This window comes from Bufo bufo, chromosome 2 (genome assembly GCF_905171765.1).
Source record: "Bufo bufo chromosome 2, aBufBuf1.1, whole genome shotgun sequence".
NCBI lineage: Eukaryota > Metazoa > Chordata > Amphibia > Anura > Bufonidae > Bufo > Bufo bufo.
This window is the reverse complement of record NC_053390.1, coordinates 609,251,831-609,269,467: the sequence shown is the minus strand read 5'-3', so window position 1 is coordinate 609,269,467 and position 17,637 is coordinate 609,251,831. Positions and strand designations below refer to the sequence as shown.

Genomic DNA, 17,637 nt, shown 5'->3' with positions numbered 1-17,637 from the left:
CAATATGCCCCTCACGAAATACCTGGGGGTGTCTTCTTTCCGAAATGGGGTCACATGTTGGGTATTTATACTGCCCTGGCATTCTAGGGGCCCTAAAGCGTGAGAAGAAGTCTGGAATATAAATGTCTAAAAAATTTTACGCATTTGGATTCCGTGAGGGGTATGGGGAGTTCATGTGAGATTTTATTTTTTGACACAAGTTAGTGGAATATGAGACTTTGTAAGAAAAAAAAAAAAAAAATTCCACTAACTTGGGCCAAAAAAATGTCTGAATGGAGCCTTACAGGGGGGTGATCAATGACAGGGGGGTGATCAATGACAGGGGGGTGATCAGGGAGTCTATATGGGGTGATCACCCCCCTGTCATTGATCACCCCCCTATAAGGCTCCATTCAGATGTCCGTATGTGTTTTGCGGATCCGATCCATGGATCCGTGGATCCGTAAAAATCATACGGACATCTGAATGGAGCTTTACAGGGGGTTGATCAATGATAGGGGGGTAATCAATGACAGGGGGGTGATCAGGGAGTCTATATGGGGTGATCACCACAGTCATTGATCACGCCCCTGTAAGGCTCCATTCAGACGTCCGTATGCGTTTTGCGGATCCGATCCATCTATCAGTGGATCCGTAAAAATCATGCGGACATCTGAATGGAGCTTTACAGGGGGTTGATCAATGACAGGGGGGTAATCAATGACAGGGGGGTGATCAGGGAGTCTATATGGGGTGATCACCACAGTCATTGATCACGCCCCTGTAAGGCTCCATTCAGACGTCCGTATGCGCTTTGCGGATCCGATCCATCTATCAGTGGATCCGTAAAAATCATGCGGACATCTGAATGGAGCTTTACAGGGGGTTGATCAATGACAGGGGGGTAATCAATGACAGGGGGGTGATCAGGGAGTCTATATGGGGTGATCACCACAGTCATTGATCACGACCCTGTAAGGCTCCATTCAGACGTCCGTATGCGTTTTGCGGATCCGATCCATCTATCAGTGGATCCGTAAAAATCATGCGGACATCTGAATGGAGCTTTACAGGGGGTTGATCAATGACAGGGGGGTAATCAATGACAGGGGGGTGATCAGGGAGTCTATATGGGGTGATCACCACAGTCATTGATCACGCCCCTGTAAGGCTCCATTCAGATGTCCGTATGCGTTTTGCGGATCCGATCCATCTATCAGTGGATCCGTAAAAATCATGCGGACATCTGAATGGAGCTTTACAGGGGGTTGATCAATGACAGGGGGGTAATCAATGACAGGGGGGTGATCAGGGAGTCTATATGGGGTGATCACCACAGTCATTGATCACGCCCCTGTAAGGCTCCATTCAGACGTCCGTATGCGTTTTGCGGATCCGATCCATCTATCAGTGGATCCGTAAAAATCATGCGGACATCTGAAAGGAGCTTTACAGGGGGCTGATCAATGACAGGGGGGTAATCAATGACAGGGGGGTGATCAGGGAGTCTATATGGGGTGATCACCACAGTCATGGATCACGCCCCTGTAAGGCTCCATTCAGACGTCCGTATGCGTTTTGCGGATCCGATCCATCTATCAGTGGATCCGTAAAAATCATGCGGACGTCTGAATGGAGCTTTACAGGGGGTTGATCAATGACAGGGGGGTAATCAATGACAGGGGGGTGATCAGGGAGTCTATATGGGGTGATCAGGGGTGATCAAGGGTGAATAAGGGGTTAATAAGTGACAGGGGGGGGGGGTGTAGTGTAGTGGTGCTTGGTGCAACATATTACTAAGCTACCTGTGTCCTCTGGTGGTCGATCCAAACAAAGGGGGCCACCAGAGGACCAGGTAGCAGGTATATTAGACGCTGTTATCAAAACAGCGTCTAATATACCTGTTAGGGGTTAAAAAAAACACATCTCCAGCCTGCCAGTGAACGATCGCCGCTGGCAGGCTGGAGATCAACTCTCTTACCTTCCGTTCCTGTGAGCGCGCGCGCCTGTGTGCGCGCGTTCACAGGAAATCTTGCGTCTCGCGAGATGACGCGTATATGCGTGACTGTGCGCAGCGCTGCCACCTCCGGAACGCGAATCTGCGTTAGGCGGTCCGGAGGTGGTTAAAGATGGCACCTGATCCCAAGGTTAAAGGGCTTCTGTCACCCCAATAAACTCTTTTTTTTTTTTTTGTGTACTTATAATCCCTATACTGCGATATATCTATACATTATGTTATTAATCATTTTCGTTCAGTAGATATGTCAAAAAACGCACTTTTATAATATGCTAATTACCTGTCTACCAGCAAGTAGGGCGTCTACTTGCTGGTAGCAGCCGCAAAAAAACGCCCCCTCCTCCTGTTGATTGACAGGGCCAGCAGCGATCTCCTCCTCCGGCTGGCCCTGTCAGCATTTCAAAAATCGCGCGCCTGTGTTGATTCGGCGCAGGCGCTCTGAGAGAAGGAGGCTCTCCTCCTCAGCACTCCCTCAGTGTGCCTGCGCCGATGACGTCTTCTGTTTCGGTGACGTCATCGGCGCAGGCGCACTGAGGGAGTGCTGAGGAGGCGAGCCTCCTTATCTCAGAGCGCCTGCGCCGAATCAACACAGGCGTGCGATTTTTGAAATGCTGACAGGGCCAGTCGGAGGAGGAGATCGCGGCTGGCCCTGTCAATCAACAGGAGGAGGGGGCGGTTTTTTGCGGCTGCTACCAGCAAGTAGACACCCTACTTGCTGGTAGACAGGTAATTAGCATATTATAAAAGTACGTTTTTTGACATATCTACTGAACGAAAATGATTAATAACATAATGTATAGATATATCGCAGGATAGGGATTATAAGTACACAAAAAAAATAAAAATTGTTTAGTGGGGTGACAGAAGCCCTTTAAAGTCTGCGATCAGCGGTAACGACAATAGCGGACAGTTAACTACTCAGATGCCATAGTCAAATGTGACCACTGCATCTGAAAGGCAAAAAACCCGGAAGCATGGTCTTCTCAGGCAGGACTACCTCCTCCTGGCTGAGATCGGGGAAGGTGTTCCATTGCTGTAATAAGTCAAAGCCTGTAGTAGGCTACTAGGCTTATTACTTATATATTACAAGGTGGCAACATTGAATTGTAATAAATCGATCATTGTATAGCGTAATGGATAAAATCCCATGATTGCATGTTGGGGTACACATGGGGGCCAAAAAAAATGCATTAAAAAAAAAGATAAAAAATAAGTTTAAAAAAATAAATAAATTAAAAATATAAAAATTCAAATCACCCCCCTTTCCCAAAATTTAAAATGAAAATAAATTAAAAAGATTTACCCGATACTGTACACATCTGATAAAATGTCATACATATAAAAGAGACCATAACATACCTGCATCAAACTCAAACTCAGCCCCATCTGCACTGGTATCACTTTGCAGAGCTCCTCCATTTTCTAAACCATTCAGATCATCCTCATCTTTCCTCAGAGTACTTTGTGGCTTCAGTGGTTGGGCTGGTCTGACCAAACGTACCCCTTTAAATGCTGGTGTCACAACAATAAACTTCATCCACTGCCTAGCAAGAGCAACAAGCCCTTTTTTCAATGTGACGAGAGCAGGAAGGCCATCACCCTACAAGAAATAAAAGTGAAACCATAAGCAATCTTTAAATTATGGATCACAAGTACCTGCCACTGAGGCTGCTCTTTGACCACCATTTAAGTGGCTAAGTTTATTATTAGGTGGATTCTAGGGTCTGGGATTTAGATTAGGCCATACAGACTAGGTGGTATTGCTGCTCCTGTACTATACGCCAGGTTTTTAACCTGCTGAACTAAGAGTCTAGGTGGTGCTGAAAAAGTAATTACCACCCTAATTCCGAAAAAGTGTGTAGTTAAATGTGAATAACTGTAAATAAAAACAAAATGCAATGATTTGTAAATCTCATAGACCCATATTTTATTCACAATAGGACACATATCAGATACTGAAAGTGAGGCATTTTATAATTTCATTAAAAAAATTAACTCATCTAAAAAAAGTTCGGACAGAGGCAACAAAAGGTTGTAAAAGTTAGTGACACTAGGTTTCAGAGAATCTGGAGAAATCCATGTGAACAAGGGACAAGGCCAACGGTCAATATTGGATTATCTAAAGACCCTCGGGCAGCACTGCATTAAAAACGGACATAATTCCGTACTGGAAATCACTGCGTGAGCTCAGGAATACTTTCAGAAATCAATGACTGTGAAACACTGTGCAATCCACAAATTTAAGTAAAGGGGTTTTATCATCACATACAATGGGGGCATATCGCCAAAGGGACCACCTGCTTCGGGACCAGGCGTTCAGACATAATGACACCCCAATGAGGAAAAGGGGGGGGGGGGAAGGTTAGGGCCTGAAAGAAGGGACAAACAACACTTACCCAGCATGTGTCCCTCCAAGCCGCAAGCCAGTCTGTCAGCATCCCACCAGGTGCTTTAAATCCCACTCTCCCTCTGCTTCAGCTGCCGGCGTGAGCGAGGAATCAATAGGCCCTGCCCCCAAAATGACGTCGGCCCCCAGGGCCGGCCCATCCATCTCTGAACCCACCCCCACCCCACCCCCGCTCGCCAGCACGCCTGCCTGCATCCCCAACCGACCCAACACGCCGACCGAGGAAAAATAAGTCACAGGGGAGCCCTACAGGAGTAGGCTGCACAGAAGCCGGGGCCTCAATTAATCATGGCCCTATCGCCCCGCTGAAACTGAAGCGGCGCTCCGAGGAGGAAACTCTGCCCCCTCCTCTCCCAGATGCGTTCAGGAAGAAGCTGCCGGGAAACTCCGCCCCCCACCATGGCGGACAGTTTGCGCTGTGCCTGGAAAACGGACGCCCCCAGCACTAGGCCCCAAATGAAGCCGGGGCCTAAATTAGTAAGGGACCCGGCTGCTCCCCTGGCCAGACCCGGCCCACTGGAAAACGGACGCCCCGCACTAAGTCCTGCCAGGCTACACCGCAACAAAGGGGACTTACGGCGTGGGCGGCTGTGGTGACCCGAATGATGGTGGGACACAGAGGTTTCTACAGGTCCTCTGGTCCTCCTTTTCTTCTGGAGCACGGGAAGGAGTAGGGGGTTTGGGTGACCACCTGGTCTCCCGCCTCCTGGGTGGGAGTGCAGGCAGTTTTAAGGACTGCCTAAAACTCCCGCTAGAAAAAAAGGCAAAATAAAAAAACGTTCTATGGTCAGATGACTTCAAATTTGAAATTCTTGGAAACCACAAATGCTGTGTTCTGCAGACTCAAGAGGAGAGGGACCATCCGGCTTGTTTTGAGCTCCCAGTTCAAAATCCTGCATCTCTGATTGTATGGAGTTGAATTAGTGCCTATGGAGTGAGCAGCTTACACATCTGGAAAGGCACAATCAACGGTGAACAGTATATACAGGTTTTAGAACAACATATCCTCCCATCCATACAACGTCACTTTCAGGGAAGGCTTTACACATGTCAAAAAGACAATTCTAAACCACATACTGTATCCATCACAACAGCATGGCTCCACAGAAGAGTGCAGGTGCTAAACTGGCCTGCCTGTAGTCCAGACCTTTCACCAACAGAAAACATTTGGCGCATCATGAAACAAAAAATCCGGCAAAAAACCCAGCAAAAAACCCAAGACTGTTGAGCAGCTAGAGTTCTACACCAGACAGGAATAGGACAACATTCCTCTCCCAAAACTCCAATAGTTGGTCTCTACTTCCCAGACGTTTACAGACTGTTGTTAAAAGATGAGGGGATGCTACAAATTATAAAACAAATGTACATGTGGACAGCTCTGAGGGTTTGGTCCTACTCGCCTCCAGTGTAGAGTCCAGAAAAGCAAAAAGAGAGGCAGCACTACTAAATTAACTAAATTATATAAATCCAGTAGTCATTTTAATCTATATGAGATATTTCAGCCAAGAAGCCTTTTTCAATTATGCTACACAATGGTAGACATGGCCCTGTCTTAACTTTTTTGAGATCCATTGCTGCCATCAAGTTATTAAATGAGTTAATGAAATGGTAAAAAGTCTCTCTTCCAACATCTGATATGTGTTCTATGATCTATTGTGACTAATATATGGATCTATGAGATTTGCAAATCATTGCATTCAGTTTTTATTTACTTTTAACACAGCTTTTTTAGGAATTCGGGTTCTAAATAGGGATGATGCTTCTGGGTGGAGGGGGACAACTGTATGCTCAGAAAGCTGGAAAAGCACAGCGTTGTAAATTGTATAGCAGCTGTGCTTGGTATCGCGCTCAGCCCCGATTCACTTCAATGGGGCTGGGCTGCTCCTAGGACATGTGATGAACATGTTGTCACTCAGCCTAGGCAAAGCAGCGAGAAGGCTGCAACACTACTGGGAATACCGATGCCTTCTTAACAGCTGATCGATGGGGGTCTCAAGTGTCATACTCCCAATGATCAGATACTGATTATGTATCCAGAGGAGATCAGTTGTATAATTGTCTGAACTATCAGGATTAAAATTAGTAATCTAACAGCTATTAAAAAAAAAGATAATTATCAAAAACTTACCAAAGTGGCATCTTCAATGATGGAGTAATTGGCTTGATGTAAGTAGTGATGAAGCAGGTTACAAAGTAGGCAGGATGGATTTTCTTGAAGGAAACGTGATTGTTTCGTGAGTTTGTTGTACTTGCTTCTCAGGGGAAAATGAATACTTTTATTCTGTAAGAAAAATTCGATAAGCAATAAAAATCAATGTTAGAAAGAAAAGCTGTTACTAAGATGTGCCATGCAAGCATTTCTATGAAAAATATCTAATAAAATCAGCCTTAGTGTCTATGAAAGAGTGTGTCTGACACGGAAATTGATGGGACTGATGTGAATGGTGACAATCTCTATGAAATATAGATTGGCACTATGTGAGCAACAAGAAATGACCGAAAAAAAAAATATATAATTTGTTAAAGATATACTGTATTCAATAGAGTTGTTTCGGGTAACGAATTTTCAATACCCAATCGATACTTTTAGCACGGTATCGATTTGCCTTTTAATGCACAGCTCAGTATCAGAGAACATGGATCGCGCTGCACTCAGTGTGGCCATGTTCCCTCAGCAGCACGGGGAAAAGGAAGCAGTCTCTCCCTCCCCCCTGTGCTGCACCTGAGGGGTTAACTGCCGCTGATTGTAGCTACTTGTCAGAGGTCAGGTGCCGGCAATGTGTTTCTGCCTCCTGTATTTGTAATGTATTAAACGTTAGTTATCATTGGTGGCGCAGTGCGCCCTCCCCTCCTCCTTCCCTCTCTCCTCTCATTGGTGGCAACGGCAGCAGCAGCAGCACAGGGGGGAGGGAGAGACTGCTTCCTTCTCCGCGTGCTGCTGAGGGAACATGGCCTAAAAACATTGATGGTGTAGTGCGCCCTGCCCGGTATTAAAATCATTGGTGGCAGTGGCCACAGGGTCCCCTCACCTCCTCCTCATTGGTGGCAGCTTCTGATCGGAACCCCAGCAGTGTAATTCTGGGGCTCCGATCGGTTACCATGGCAGCCAGGACGCTACTGAAGCCCTGGCTGCCATGGTAATCTCCCTGCTGCTGTGTGTAATATGCACAGGGCAGCAAGGAGAGTGCAAACTCCTATTAACCCTAATAGAGATCTATTAGGATGAATAGGACAAGGGATTAAAAGATCCCAGGTTCTAGCCCCTAAGGGGGGAAATAGTTATTAAATAAACAGTAAAAAAAACACACCAAAATATTAAGTATAAATCACCCCCTTTCCCAATTTTACATATAAAATATATAAACAATAAATAATAAACATATTACATATCGCCATGTCCGAAAAGTCCAAACTATTAAAATATTTAAAAAATCTCCTATGCGGTGAACGCCGTTAAAAAAAAAAAAAAGAAAAACTGCACGATTCGCCATTTTTTTTTGTCACCTTGTCCCTCCAAAAAAATAGTATAGGACTGTTCGATTATGGGCCAGATGTTCCATAAAATGCGGAATGCACGCTGCTTTTTTTTTTAGTTTAATTTTTTTCGCGTGGTATCGAATGGTATCGAGTATCGCAATACTTTTTTATGTTATCGAAACCAAATCAAAATTTTGGTATCGAAACAACCCTAGTATTCAACAACTAATTCAAAAATAAGTTCATGTAATTTACATGTTTCATGTCCATTCATTATTTTCATGAACTGACAAACTACAAAACCCTGTGCTTCAAGAGTTTCCAGTTACTGAAGTGTAGGTTTCCTTAATGGGTATCCTTTTTCAATAAATATTACAGGGGTTGTCCAGGTGTTTAAAAATGTTAACATTTCCTCCGGGTGGGTCATCAATATCAAATTGATGGGGGTCTGCCTCCCAGCACCCCTGCCAACCAGCTGCATGAAGATGCCGTATCTCTATGGTGAGCACCGTGGCCTCTATCTAGTCCAGTGTTTCCCAACCAGTGTGCCTCCAGGTGTTGCAAAACTACAACTCAAAATCACAGAATTGCAGTGGCCAATATGGGGGAACTGCTCAGACCCCAAACACTGTAGCGTGTTTCTCATTGGGCGAGCAGTCCCACCGCATGTGAACCACAGAAATATCGTGGCAAATATGGGGGAGCTGCTCAAACCCCAAACACTGTAGCGTGTTTCTCATTGGGCGAGCAGTCCCACCGCATGTGAACCACAGCAAACGACCATCCCCAACAATTAATGCGTACAAAGGAGGACGCCAGCACGGTCCACATGTACCACAAAAGCATCCTACACAGACCAGAGCATTGTGCGGATGAAAATACAATTATATAAATCACTGAAGAAAATGCACCAAATGGATATGCCACTGACTATACTAGCTGGTCATACAAGCAGATATTAAAAGCTGAGACTTTTGCCAATATATTCCTGTCAGGAAAATATCGGAGCCCATCATGCACCACGACACGGTCACTCAGCATGGCAAGGGGTCCTACCACTACGCTAACTGTGGTGTGATTACGGTCTGAAGGTGATGTAATCCAGCTCACAGCCAAGCTTCCACACAACCGCATAGCAGGACAACTAGTGCAATGTGAACAAAGCCAGACTGTAAGCCCCACCCATATCAGACCGTGTGATGGAGGTTTCCAGGTGCAAAGGAATGTTCAATTGCCAGATAAAGGCTCAGTCCCAAATGAATAGGCCTGAGCTGCTATATCAAGCACAGCCACAATCCACAGGAGCATACCTTCAACTGCTATTTAAGAAAACTTTTTTTTTAACCATTTAATAGTCCCACAAGGGGTCGATAATAGGTGATTTTTTGATCACTTCTAAAATACATTGCACTATTCTTGCAGTGCAATGTACACTGCTCAAAAAAATAAAGGGAACACAAAAATAACACATCCTAGATCTGAATTAATTAAATATTCTTCTGAAATACTTTGTTCTTTACATAGTTGAATGTGCTGACAACAAAATCACACAAAAAAAATAATATGGAAATCAAATTTTTTAACCCTTGGAGGTCTGGATTTGGAGTCACCCTCAAAATTAAAGTGGAAAAACACACTACAGGCTGATCCAACTTTGATGTAATGTCCTTAAAACAAGTCAAAATGAGGCTCAGTAGTGTGTGTGGCCTCTACGTGCCTGTATGACCTCCCTACAACGCCTGTGCATGCTCCTGATGAGGTGGCGGACGGTCTCCTGAGGGATCTCCTCCCAGACCTGGACTAAAGCATCTGCCAACTCCTGGACAGTCTGTGGTGCAACGTGACGTTGGTGGATAGAGCGAGACGTGATGTCCCAGGTGTGCTCAATTAAATTCAGGTCTGGGGAACGGGTGGGCCAGTCCATAGCATCAATGCCTTCGTCTTGCAGGAACTGCTGACACACTCCAGCCACATGAGGTCTAGCATTGTCTTGCATTAGGAGGAACCCAGGGCCAACCGCACCAGCATATGGTCTCACAAGGGGTCTGAGGATCTCATCTCGGTACCTAATAGCAGTCAGACTACCTCTGGCGAGCACATGGAGGGCTGTGCGGCCCTCCAAAGAAATGCCACCCCACACAATTACTGACCCAATGCCAAACCGGTCATGCTGGAGGATGTTGCAGGCAGCAGAACGTTCTCCACGGCGTCTCCAGACTCTGTCACATGTGCTCAGTGTGAACCTGCTTTCATCTGTGAAGAGCACAGGGCCCCAGTGGCGAATTTGCCAATCTTGGTGTTTTCTGGCAAATGCCAAACGTCCTGCACGGTGTTGGGCTGTAAGCAAAACCCCCACCTGTGGACGTCGGGCCCTCATATCACCATCATGGAGTCTGTTTCTGACCGTTTGAGCAGACACATGCACATTTGTGGCCTGCTGGAGGTCATTTTGCAGGGCTCTGGCAGTGCTCCTCCTGTTCCTCCTTGCACAAAGGCGGAGGTAGCGGTCCTGCTGCTGGGTTGTTGCCCTCCTACGGCCTCCTCCACGTCTCCTGATGTACTGGCCTGTCTCCTGGTAGCACCTCCATGCTCTGGACACTACGCTGACAGACACAGCAAACCTTCTTGCCACAGCTCGCATTGATGTGCCATCCTGGATAAGCTGCACTACCTGAGCCACTTGTGTGGGTTGTAGACTCCGTCTCATGCTACCACTAGACTGAAAGCACCGGCAGCATTCAAAAGTGACCAAAACATCAGCCAGGAAGCATAGGAACTGAGAAGTGGTCAGGTCACCACCTGCAGAACCACTCCTTTATTGGGGGTGTCTTGCTAATTGCCTATAATTTCCACCTGTTGTCTATCCCATTTGCACAACAGCATGTGAAATTGATTGTCACTCAGTGTTGCTTCTTAAGAGGACAGTTTGATTTCACAGAAGTGTGATTGACTTGGAGTTACATTGTGTTGTTTAAGTGTTCCCTTTATTTTTTTGAGCAGTGTATTTTACTGTCAGTCCTATACTGACATCCACCAGCAGGCTGTGCCGCTAGAACACGCTGGAGGCAGGTCTGGGCTTTAATTATGCCGCGGCCTGCATGCACAGACTTCAGTACCCCGCAATTTCATTCATGGGGTGCTGATGGGAGACAGAGGGAGTACGCTCCCTCTGTAACCGCTTACATACCACAGAAGCTATTGCCCACGACAGCTAAGGGGTTAAACAGCCCGGATCGGCGTTTCTGCCAGTCTGGGCTGTTAGAGCAGGATAACAGCTCTCATGTGAGAGCCGAGACTGCGCTCTCTGCGGCACAGGAGAACTGTGCAATGCTTACACTGGGCCTCCAAAAGGTGGTGGCCCAGCCTAAGGCCCCTTAGTGACCGTGGTAAAAAAGTGTATTGATGGTCACTAAGGAGTTAATAAAATTGCTGAGTAGCATGATTTATAGTAACATGTTTAAACGTAAGTTTACTCCCATCAGTACACATAAGGGGCATCAACATCACGCAGGATGCTGAGTGGAAACTCTGCGTTTTTAAAATGAATCTGTGCAACTGTATAACAAGCTGGTTATGAAAACATGAATAAAGGAAATACGGGAATTTGTGCACCTCATGGATCATGTGAAATGATTTCACAAGCTTGGATATATTCGAAGTCTTGATGCTAAGTCTACTTTCACACTTGCGTTTTGGCTTTCCGTTTGTGAGATCCGTTTGGGGCTCTCACAAGCGGTCCAAAACGGATCAGTCTTGCCCTAAGGCATTCGGAATGGAAAAGGATCCACTCAGAATGCATCAGTTTGCCTCCAAACGCTGCCTGCCTGACGAAACTGAGCCAAACGGATCCCTCCTGGTATACAATGTAAGTCAATTGGGACGGATCAGTTTTCTCTGACACAATCTGGCACAATAGAAAACTGATCCGTCCTGGCACACAATGTTAGGGCTCTTTCACACTTGCGTTCTTGTCTTCCGGCATAGAGTTCCGTAGTCGGGGCTCTATGCCGGAAGAATCCTGATCAGGATTATCCTAATGCATTCTGAATGGAGAGAAATCCGTTCAGGATGCATCAGGATGTCTTCAGTTCCGGAACGGAACGTTTTTTGGCCGGAGAAAATACCGCAGCATGCTGCGCTTTTTGCTCCGGCCAAAAATCCGGAACACTTGCCGCAAGGCCGGATCCGGAATTAATGCCCATTGAAAGGCATTGATCCGGATCCGGCCTTAAGCTAAACGTCGTTTCGGCGCATTGCCGGAGCCGACATTTAGCTTTTTCAGAGTGGTTACCATGGCTGCCGGGACGCTAAAGTCCTGGCAGCCATGGTAAAGTGTAGCGGGGAGCGGGGGAGCAGTGTACTTACCGTCCGTGCGGCTCCCCGGGCGCTCCAGAGTGACGTCAGGGCGCCCCAAGCGCATGGATCATGTGATCACATGGATCACGTCATCCATGCGCATGGGGCGCTCTGACGTCATTCTGGAGCGCCCCGGGAGCCGCACGGACTGTAAGTATACCGCTCCCCCGCTCCCCGCTCCTACTATGGCAACCAGGACTTTAATAGCGTCCTGGGTGCCATAGTAACACTGAACGCATTTGGAAGACGGTTCCGTCTTCAAATGCTTTCAGTACACTTGCGTTTTTCCGGATCCGGCGTGTAATTCCGGCAAGTGGAGTACACGCCGGATCCGGACAACGCAAGTGTGAAAGAGGCCTAAGTCAATTGGGACGGATCAGTTTTCTCTGACACAATCTGGCACAATAGAAAACTGATCCGTCCCCCATTGACTTTTAATGGTGTTCAAGACGGATCCGTCATGGCTATAAAAGACATAATACAACCGGATCCGTTCATGACGGATGCATGTGGTTGTATTATTGTAACTGAAGCGTTTTTGCAGATCCATGACGGGTCCGCAAAAAACGCTAGTGTGAAAGTAGCCTACCCTGCATATCACTTTGATCAGAATTTGTGGTGTGAAGCATGGTGGAACTCTGCAACAGGTAGTAATTTAAGTACTCCAGTGTTTAATTGCCTATGCTGAGGATAGTGTTATAAATAATGTCACCTACACTCCAAAAGTGTGGCGGTCCCAAGTGGAGGGCTTGTGAAGCTAGACAGTTCCAGTAGAAAATATCACGGCACTCAATACAGGCATCAATAAGCTTGCTTTTAGGGCTACGATCCGCAAAAAATGGATACCAGCTGTGTGTTCCGCATTTTGCGGAATGGAACATCCTGCCCTCTACAGAACTGTCCTTCCTTGTCCGTAAAACGGACAAGACTAGGACATGTTCCATTTTTATGCGGGGCAGCAGAACGGACATACAGATCAGTTGCGGATCCAAAAGATGGCCCTGTGCATGACCCCTTATTGCACAAAATCCAGTGTGGGTCAGAATGTATCATATATTCATAGTATGCAGCTACTCATGAAAAAAGGAGGTTTGGGTCATTTATTGGCCTTCCTCAGCATGCCTCCATACCCTCCAGCTTTCAGCTACAGTCTCATGTTGCTGAGGAAGATCAATAAATGACAAAAACATCCATTTTCATTAGTGGCTGAATACTATGAATATATGAAACATTCTGGACCACACACTGGATTTTGTACAATAAAGGCAAGTATATTGATGCACGTATTGAGTGCTATACTAAGGACAGGTCATCAATATTAACTGCATTAGGCCTCATGCACACGACCGTTGTGTGCATCCGTGGCCGTTGTGCCGTTTTCCGTTTTTTTTCGCGGACCCATTGACTTTCAATGGTTCCGTGGAAAAAACGGAAAGTGCACCGTTTGGCAGCCGCATCCGTGAGCCGTGTTTCCTGGCCGTGAAAAAAATATGACCTGTCCTATTTTTTTCACGGCCAACGGTTCACGGACCCATTCAAGTCAATGGGTCCGTGAAAGAACACGGATGCACACAAGATTGGCATCCGTGTCCGTGATCCGTGGCCGTAGGTTAGTTTTTATACAGACGGATCCGAAGATCCGTCTGCATAAAAGCTTTTTCAAAGCTGAGTTTTCACTTCGTGAAAACTCTGAACCGACAGTATATTCTAACACAGAAGCGTTCCCATGGTGATGGGGACGCTTCTAGTTAGAATACACTACAAACTGTGTACAAGACTGCCCCCTGCTGCCTGGCAGCACCCGATCTCTTACAGGGGGCCGTGATCAGCACAATTAACCCCTTCAGGTGCGGCACCTGAAGGGGTTAATTGTGCTGATCACGGCCCCCTGTAAGAGATCAGGGCTGCCAGGCAGCAGGGGGCAGACCCTCCCCCCCCTCCCCAGTTTGAATATCATTGGTGGCCAGTGCGGCCCCCCCCCCCCTCCCTCTATTGTAATAAATCGTTGGTGGCACAGTGTGCGCCCCCCCTCCCTCCCTCCCGCTATTGTAATAATTCGTTGGTGGCACAGTGTGTGCCCCCCATCGGCCCCCCCTCCCTCTATAGCATTAACAACATTGGTGGCCAGTGTGCGGCCTCCCATCTCTCTCCCCCCCCCCATCATTGGTGGCAGCGGAGTTCCGATCAGAGTCCCAGTTTAATCGCTGGGGCTCCGATCGGTAACCATGGCAACCGGGACGCTACTACAGTCCTGGTTGCCATGGTTACTTAGCAATAGTACAATAATAGAAGATTCATACTTACCTGCTCCAGGCTGCTGCTGCGATGTTCGTGTCCGGCCGGGAGCTCCACCTACTGGTAAGTGACAGGTCTGTGCGGCGCATTGCTAAATGAACTGTCACTTACTAGTAGGAGGAGCTCCCGGCCGGACACGAACCTCGCAGCTCCCAAGCTCCCAGGTAAAGTATGAATCTTTTACTATCGTACTATTGCTAATAACCCGCTGCCACCAATGATCCGGGGCGGGGGGGGGGGGGGAAGATGGGAGGCCGCACACTAGCCACCAATGTTGTTAATGCTATAGAGGGAGGGGGGGCCAATGGGGGGCGCACACTGTGCCACCAACGAATTATTACAATAGAGGGAGGGGGGGGGGCCGCACTGGCCACCAATGATATTCAAACTGGGGAGGGGGGGGTCTGCCCCCTGCTGCCTGGCAGCCCTGATCTCTTACAGGGGGATATGATAGTACAATTAACCCCTTCAGGTGCGGCACCTAAGGGGTTAATTGTGCTGATCACGGCCCCCTGTAAGAGATCGGATGCTGCTAGGCAGCAGGGGGCAGTCATGTACACAGTTTGTAGTATATTCTAACTAGAAGCGTTCCCATCACCATGGGAACGCCTCTGTGTTAGAATATACTGTCGGAAATGAGGTTTCACGATCTCACTCATATCCGACAGTATATTCTAACATAGAGGCGTTCCCATGGTGATGGGGACGCTTCAAGTTAAAATATACCATCGGATTGGAGAAAACTCCGATCTGATGGTATAAAAGGGACTCCAGACTTTACATTGAAAGTCAATGGGGACGGATCCGTTTGAAATGGCAACGTCAAACGGATCCGTCCCCATTGACTTGCATTGTAATTCAGGACGGATCCGTTTGGCTCCGCACGGCCAGGCGGACACCAAAACGACTTTTTTTTCATGTCCGTGGATCCTCCAAAAATCAAGGAAGACCCACGGACGAAAAAACGGTCACGGATCACGGGAAAACGGAACCCCGTTTTGCGGACCGCAAAAAAATACGGTCGTGTGCATGAGGCCTTAAAAACGTATTTTTCCTGCACTGCTTTATTATAAGTGAAGGAGCCATTCCAATAATCACTCCACTCACCTCAAGGGCTTCGGTCATGATACAACCCATGACAGCGCAGACTCTCAAAGTTCCTTCAGTTTCCAGCTTGTTCAGTGAAGATTTTAACTGGTCAATAGGGACCAACCATGCTCCAACAGCTGGGGTTGCAGTGCTAAGCAGGTTTAGTTGTCTAGAAAAAAATATTAAATTCACAGTTCTCATCAAAACCATTTCAAAGTAAAGCAAAGGCAGTTATTGGAGTGTGTTCCCTTAACCTCCCTGGCGGTATGATTATGTCAGGAATTTTGTACCAAAAGTGGTACAATTTTTTGCATAAATATTTTATGGGCACAAATGACAGTAAAATGGCAGGCAAGGGGCAATGTACAGTCATCAAATGTCAGATCTGAGGTTATACAGTGTAATCCTCTCAGATTACAATGTATAACCTCTTTTATGTGTGTTTGTCACTTTTTATGTTTATAGTTATTTAAATTTCCCGCCCAGTTCCGCTCCCATGAGCAGCTGCTGCTCGCAGGGAACGGAACCAGGAAGACCGGCTGGTGTTCTGCCAGATCTCTATACCTTGCGAAAAGTCTATACCGGAAGTGACGCGGCCGCACAGGAATCAGCTGGAGGAGGGGGTGCCCGATGCTGCGCAAGCGCACATCCACTGGCTTAGGAAAGAATCGTTGCAGCGCCGAGATAGAAGTACTTCGTGCACCGCGCATGTGCACTTAGGGGTATAGAGATTTTGCAGCGCAAAATGTTGCATCAGATCTCCCTACCCCTGAGTGCGAACACGCGCACAAATCATCAAATCAAGATGAACTGCAACTGATGATTTGTGCGTGCGTGTGCAGTCAGGGGTAGGGAGATCTGATGCAACATTGTGCGCTGCAAAATCTCTATACTACTAAGTGCGCACGCGCGGTGCACAAAGTACTTCTATCTCGGCGCTGCAACGATTCTCTCCTAAGCCAGTGGATGTGCGCTTGCGCAGCGCCGCGCACACCCTCCTCCAGCTGATTCCTGTGCTGCCGCGTCACTTCCGGTATAGACTTTTCACAAGGTATGGAGATCTGGCAGAACACAAGCGGAGGACATCGCCGGATCGCCGGCAGAAGGTGAAGGGACTCTGCAATGTTATCCCAAGCGTGACTCGTGGTTACCGTTCCTGGCAGCGAAAATTAACCCCGAGTCACGTCAGGGAGGTTAAGGCCTCATGCAAACGACAGTTGTTTTTTGCGTCCGCAAATTGTGCATCCGCTAAAAAAAAACTGATGTGGCATCCGTTTTTTTGGGAGGATCAGTTTTTTTCACAGATCCCTTGTAATAAATGCCTATACTTGTCCGCAAATGTGAAAAAAGTAGGACATGCACTATTTTTTTTGCTGAAGGGAAACACTGACAACGGACGCGGAACACAAACGGATGAACTATCAGCATTTTTTGGCTGACCCATTGAAATGAATGGGTCCCCATCCTATCCGCAAAAAAAAACGGAACGGAGGCCAAGAAAAACAACTGTCGTGTGCATGAGGCCTAAAGGGGTTGTCCGGGTTATGAAAAAAAATGTATAGCACTGTAAATCTGATGGGCAGCAATATATAACTGAGCTAAGCAAGTTTTAGGTAAAAACAAATTCAATTTCCTCATTTCCCTGGTTTTCTTCTGGCTCTTTGTTTACCTGCAATAACAACAATCTTTGCCCCTCCCCCCCCCCTGGAGAAACTGGGGTCCTCTGTTGTAGCAATGAATGGGGGTGCAAAAGATCAGATCCCCATCCAGTGTATAGGTGATCATTTTTTTAATTATTTTTTTGGGGGGAAATCCCCTTAAACTATTAATCTGCCTCAAGTAAAAAGCAGGTAAGCAGCTACAAATCATTTAAAGGGGTTGTCTCATCTGGACCTTTGTTGCATAACCTTATGGTAGTGAATGGAATGGTTGCCGCTGTCATGTGGCCACTTCCTAACTCACTGCAGTGCCTGACGCGGTCTTGTTCTTGAAATAGGAGTAGGGCCCAGATGAGAGA

At 47.0% G+C, this 17,637-nt stretch overlaps 1 protein-coding gene across 9 annotated transcripts in view; it reads right to left on the bottom strand.

Annotated features, from left to right (window-relative positions):
- KIAA1109 (KIAA1109 ortholog) overlaps positions 1–17,637 on the bottom strand; it is a 307,652-nt gene that overhangs the window by 133,596 nt on the left and 156,419 nt on the right. For all 9 annotated transcript variants that reach the window (XM_040418406.1, XM_040418409.1, XM_040418408.1 and 6 more), the window contains exons 38-40: positions 15,639–15,789; positions 6,532–6,684; positions 3,356–3,596 (exon numbers count right to left, since the gene is read on the bottom strand). In XM_040418406.1, coding sequence (XP_040274340.1) covers positions 3,356–3,596; positions 6,532–6,684; positions 15,639–15,789 — 545 coding nt within the window. The remainder of the gene's footprint in view (positions 1–3,355; positions 3,597–6,531; positions 6,685–15,638; positions 15,790–17,637) is intronic.